Source organism: Ascidiella aspersa, chromosome 1 (genome assembly GCF_963924565.1).
Source record: "Ascidiella aspersa chromosome 1, kaAscAspe10.2, whole genome shotgun sequence".
Classification (NCBI taxonomy): Eukaryota; Metazoa; Chordata; class Ascidiacea; order Phlebobranchia; family Ascidiidae; genus Ascidiella; species Ascidiella aspersa.
The window spans coordinates 24,047,317-24,053,646 of NC_139447.1; the positions used below are offsets into that span (position 1 = coordinate 24,047,317).

General features: G+C 41.5%; 1 protein-coding gene across 1 annotated transcript; it reads right to left on the reverse strand.

Annotated features, from left to right (window-relative positions):
- Positions 1–1,334: 1,334 nt before the first annotated feature.
- Positions 1,335–4,922, reverse strand: LOC146168411 (uncharacterized). Its single transcript, XM_083386263.1, has 2 exons — positions 4,721–4,922; positions 1,335–4,585 (listed from the first exon to the last, which is right to left on the reverse strand). Exons 1-2 carry the CDS (start codon positions 4,920–4,922, stop codon positions 1,335–1,337), a joined length of 3,453 nt encoding a protein of 1,150 aa, XP_083242389.1.
- Positions 4,923–6,330: the final 1,408 nt, after the last annotated feature.

Genomic DNA, 6,330 nt, shown 5'->3' on the forward strand with positions numbered 1-6,330 from the left:
CTCTCGGACCCCAGTTTGACGTAAAACATTTGAATTCACACAAAAAAAAATCACACACTAAAATTTCTTTCAAAGACTATTAACGGAATATCAAACGAACGATTTTTCATTGTGACAACTATAGGCTAGTCTTTATGAAACAACATTTATTTTCAAACTAGATTTGTACTTTTACTTATTTTAGATTTTTGCTGGCCCCTTGGCGAGAAGTTGCAAGATGTAATTTTGCAGTAAACTTGACAGAACTCAGCTGTTTAAATAAACCAAAGTGAAGAAAATACACAAAAGAGCTTAAAAATATGTTTTCGAGTTTAGTCGCCCCACTTTGAAACAAAAACACTTCTCAAAAAGTTTGCTTACCACTGCTAAAAAGCCTATACCTACACTTACTCATGACGCCGTTACTATTTTTGTTACATGATCTAATTCTAAAATATTTTTTTTATACAGCTTATGAGTGTTTTGAAATAATAGGTAATAAACTGCAACATATTGGCTAAAATCATTAACAGAGCAATATTTACGAGACACAATTTGTATGTCTTTTAAGAACGAGTGATAATGTGTGGTAGGCTATTACTAGCGGACGAAAAACTTTAAAGGTGAAACTTGGAAAAATAAAACAAGTACCGTAACCTTAGGAATTTGGATGGAATCGATCGATGTAGTGCACAAATATGCTACTGAAATCTTAATTTTAATGCCAGGAGAGGCATGATGGCATGGTAAAAAACAATTTCTTTACTAGTACGGCGTACCTGCAAAAAATATTTTACCGGAACGCCGTTTCGACAGAAATGGTTTTGGCTTATATTAACCACTGCATATAAATTTTGTTTTCATTCCGACCTGGATTTTAATCCTATGCAACTATACGTTGATGTGATAACAATTTTTCCTTAGGCTTATATTTGTCAAACTGTAAAATGGGCACAAAGGCTACTACGCTTACACTGGTGTTGCAAAAAAGTTAAATCCACTCTAAGCGACCTTTTCAACTATTATTCGCAACTAAACTATTCGCAATGTGGTTTTCGCTAAAATTACAGCATTTATTTATGATCACGCAATGCACAAGCAGTTCAGTACTGATTTAAAATATAAGCAATGAACCGAAAAAAAATGATATTACATCGTGGGCCTCTCGCGGATAGCATTGAAAGGTTGCGTCCGCGTGTCATACGTTGTGCAGCCTGGCCCATATGCTTTATAAATGTCAGGCATCAGCGTTTAAATAAAAATGGAAAACTGAATTTGTTCGGCAGATCTATTAGATTTTTGCTATTTAAAATAATTTTTCCGTGGCGACATATTTTTCTTTCGAGAAAAATTTGTTATCGTAAAAAGGCGTTTGGTAGCAGACCCCTGAACGAGGAACAGAAACCGGATATTATGTTCGCGATTACATTCGAATAAAGCAACGGGTTGAGAGCGCTATTCACGGGCAGCAACAGTCCAGCACTCGCCACATATGCCTCCGGTGGCAAGTCCACACTAGCCAAACTTATGTATCCCATGAGGCTAATAGGAATCCAACAAGCAAAGTCGGTCATAATAAGCCGCGAGATACGCTTCTGCATCTCACTGCTTGGGTCCTTGTTTCTCGCCATATTCATCCGCGAACTGCGTTTGTAAATCAGCACGTAAGCAGTCACGATATACAGGAAGGTAACGAAGTTGACTGTGATTAGCATGGTTGAGTAATGCCAGGCCTGGCTGGAAAAAAGCCGAGGCATGCAAACGCTAGTTTCACCGTAGTAACCGATTTCTCTTTCAATAAAGTTGAAAGGAAGCTTGTCGCGCACTATGTCTTTCGCCTTGTACCACGATGACACGTTTTTGCTGATAAGTCGACCAGCCAACGCTGTAATGTTTTGTCGCGAAACCTCGTCTTTGTCGAAAAGCTCGTTCGGGAACCAGACGGTGGATACGAAATATCCCGAGTCAAAGTGGATAAGGGGAATCACCGCCAAAGTTCCCGCAACTAGCCAGCATAACGTTAACATGTACACAATTCGACTTGGTCGAAAATGTTGTGTGAGAAAGGGCCGATATACTGATACTAAGCGATAGGTTGCCATGGTGGTCATCGTCAAAACAGAGGCCTCAGACGAAACCACCACCATCACTCCGAGAATAGAGCACATCATACTAGAACGCCACTTTTTGTCAGCGAGACAATAATGTCCGGAAAATTCGATTCCTTTGCTAACGGTTGCAATCAAATATACTCCCATTAAACAGTCGGACGCAGAAAGGCTAATAACCATCAGTTTAGAACACTTAGCTACAGCATTATTCTTTTTTTCAACGATTAATTGTCTCGCTGTAGAAATAAAAACAACCATGTTGCCAATAATTGCAATAATTCCCATTATCCAAAACATGACTCGAAAAAAGGGATTCGCTATCAGCTCGTATGGGTCGGAAAATAGCGAAACGCACTCATCGCTTCCGTCCTTGCAATCCTGAACTCCATTTTCCCGAAAGTTTGCATCTATTGAAATAGGCTCCCCGTTGTCACAGTAAAACCGTTTTTTGCACAACTCTCGACTTTCATCCAACCCATTTTCACAATCCTTAATCGCATCACAACGAAATTGAATGTCAATGGAAACTTTAGCTTTTTCGTCACAGTAAAATCGGGACTCGTAACAGCGAGATACGTCTTCGTCTGTTCCGTCGTCGCAGTCGATTGTTCCGTCGCAAACTCCAGATATGTCGATACTTACCAGACCTTTACTTGGACAGAAGAATCGCATCGGACAATTCCTCTCGTCACATAGGGTACAGTTAGTTTTGTGATAAGTGCTGAGTGAATAGTAGTATGAATCAGCTTCCGGGATGCCGTCACAAACGGCTTTATTGTCCGGAAGGGGAAAAACTCTTGGTGCAACGGTGTTGAAGCCCGATATACAAGGGTCATCGCAGAACGATGGAGGGTTTGGGCAGTTGCATTCGTCCTCATATAGCAAGCAAGTAGGGCGCCCGTCGCATTTTAGGGCCTTTGTTCCACTTCGGCAATAAACTGCGTCGTGAAGTTGCCGCTGGTTTTTTTTTTGATAACAGAATCGTAAGTTGGATTCGTTCGCACAAGCAATTGACTCATTGCATATTACCGATTTTACCTTAACGCAGTCATGAGCGTGAAGACATGGCATGTACTCAGTCGGACAAGCGCGGTTAAAATTGCCCAGTATCGCGTTACAAGTGGATTGATTGCCGCACAGGCACTCGTCGGACAAATCATGGCAATCAACGATGCCGTCGCAAACTTGCCCAGTTGAAATTATATTTATTCCGTCCAAGCATTGGAAACATTTAAAAGACCCATTCACAAAACATAAATCGGACTTGTCGGCGCACTGGGCTACGTCATCGAAAAGGTTAATCTGTGGTAGAAGGCATTGGCCAGCCCGGGCCAACCCAGCACATCTGAAGCCCAGCCCTTGCACCTGCTCGTCACTTTCGTCTGGGCAGGTTCGAAACAACTCCGAACTGCCGTCGCAAAAGTAGCGATTGCTAATGAACGTTTTGCCATCTTCGCATGAAAACAACTCGTTGCAGTGCTTAGTCGAGACATCGCAGGAGGGCGCCGCGCACAACCTGCCGTTCACGTGACAGGAGGTTAAATTTTGTGAACAAGTTTGTGTAGTAGCGCAGTGTGTGCTCGTTTTTTTAAAATACATATGATCAATGTCTGGGTCGCATCGACTCACAGCCACTGAGCACTTGTCGCACCAGATCCATGACGTCACACAAGGTTCGTCGCTGGCGTCATCGCAGTCCGAATATCCGTCAGACACCCACTGAGACAAGATGCAACGTTGAAGCGGAACAGTCGCGTTCTTACCCTCTTGGTGGTTAAATATAAGCCCACATCGTGCATGGTTTCCAACACACAACTCACAGTTGGCCTCATCAAACCCGTCTTTACAATCAGCTTTGCCGTCACAAAAAGCCCTACGTGAAATAATTGTTCGGTCGGGGCATTTCTCAGTAAATTTATTTGCACTGCAATTAAACTCATCACTCCAATCCCAGCACGAATTCTTTCCGTCGCAAAGGCCAAGTGGTTGACCGAATACATTAGGTTGTAAGCAGGCGCGTCCCCTGCAATTCCCGTGTTTATTGCAAGCGCATTCAAATTCGTTTTCCCCGCACTTACACTTAAGCTCGTCACTCCAATCACCGCAATCGTTTAAGCCGTTACATAATAGGTCTTTAGTTATGCAACCGCTGGGTGGGTAACACGTGTTTGTACTGCGACACTTGCAACGAAAATTTTCGGTTGGGCATTCGCAGTCGATATTTTCGTCTGAACGATCACTGCAATCTACGATCCCGTCACAGACTTGTCTGGTGGAGATTATGTTCTTATCCTGTAAGGGCTTTTGCCGAGAAAAATGGCAAGTTTTCGATTGATAGCAGTGGCACATAAAAATTTCTTCTTGCTTAAACTGACATCCATTCTCATCGCTCCAGTCGCCACAGTCGTTTCTACCATCACACCTCTTCGAAATATCAATACAAGCCGACTCTGCAATGCAGGTGTGGCCATCATGGCAATCGCAACGGAATCTTTCTGCGAGACATTCACAGCCTTTTTCATCTGAACGATCAGAACAGTCGTAACGAAAGTTGCACTTCAAAGTTTCATGATAGCAACCGATTTCAGATAAACAGGAATAATTGTGGTGGCAATCACAAGAAGAGAAACGACTGGGGCAGGTGCAATTTATCTCGTCGCTCCAATCGCCACAGTCGTTCCTTCCATTACACACAAGTAAAGACTCAATGCAAGGGTTAAATACGAAGCAGGATTGCGACGCATAACAGGCACATTGAAATTTACTGCTCGGGCATATACACCCCTTTTCGTCAGACCAATCACCACAATCGTTCATACCATTACAAACCATGTTTTGCCCCACGCACCCATAGGTACTTTGAGCGAAAAGCTGAAATTGGTCATTTTTATGCCAATCACATTGAAAAACGTGCGCTGGGTAGGTGTAGTTTCTGTTCGGTGGATCGTCCGAACACACATCGTTTCCATTGCACAGGCCAATCGCATTAACGCAACCTTTTCCGTATGTGCAATTTCTGTTTTTGTAGCATTCACACTCTATATGCCCATAGGGACAAGAAATACAGCCTTTCTCGTCGCTCCAATCGCCACAGTCGTTGTAGCCGTCGCACACACGTCCGGTAAGAATGCAGCCTGTATTACTGCAAGGGAGCGTTCCGTAACATTGGCATTGGAACAAGTTAGCGTTGCACGAGCAGTTTTTTTCGTCCTCCCATTCACCACAATCGTTGTAACCGTCGCACTTTCGATCTACCGGGACGCAAGGGGGTGAGTATGTTTGACAGCTCTTCGTCTTGTGGCAGTTGCACGTCACGTTAGGTTCCAAACAAGTGCAGTTGGAATCTTGTGGATTTAACATTATGTTGCACAACGGGGGTGTTGGACCTAATAATAAAAAAATAAAAATACTTCAAATTAACTACAACCTAATCGATAGAAAACGTTAAACTAAAAAAAATAGGCTATAGCCTAAGTAGTTAAACATCGTACTATTCTGTTTTCATAACTAGAAAAAATAAATTTTCTTAAATACTTTTTTTTTCACTTATTGCATATATATATAATATATATCAACAAAAAACTGAAACCCATTTTATTGCTTGTGTAACTTTTCACCTATCAGTCTGCAATTCTACAGTTAGACCAATGTATAGGTTACAAAAGTAAACGTTAGCAAACGACTTACTTTTATATGAAGAAGTGTTGTCACTTGAACAAAGACAAAAGCTGAACATTAAAAACACCAAAAACCTAAATATGTACCACCCGGGTGCCATTTTGCATTCTAGGCCTATTCGTAGATCCATCATCATGCAAAAATCTAAAAAACATTCACACTAAACACACCAACGAAACTAGTAGTAACAAACTCGTAGTAAATTTCAACAAGTTAATAACAGATGGGACGCAATATAAGTGATGTGATGTTTTGATTTACTTCCAAATAGCAGTTATTATGTGCAAATAGAGGATGTAAATTGTAGAAGGTATTTTTGTTTGACTTAAGCCGCCTCGTTTAGATCGTGAAGGCACTTAAGTAAACGAAGATGTTAGTAAAAATACTATTGATAGTGTAACTATTTAATTTGTTAATTCTACTGGCGTTAGTCAAACAGACCTGTGCCCCACAAAAAATGTTAGCCTCACCAACGTTTAAAATACAGTACAGCGATAATACGGATATCACGCAGCCCACAATTTTACATCACAAAACTAAAAAAATATATAGCTCGCAGCCC

Excerpts from the sequence above, each read along its gene's own strand:
- LOC146168411 (XM_083386263.1), bottom strand. The coding sequence starts at position 4,922 with ATGGTTTGTAATGGTATGAACGATTGTGGTGATTGGTCTGACGAAAAG. Across the intron at positions 4,586-4,720 it reads AAATTGCACCTGCCCCAGTC|AAAGATTCCGTTGCGATTGC; the intron begins GTTTCTCTTCTT and ends AATGTCTCGCAG.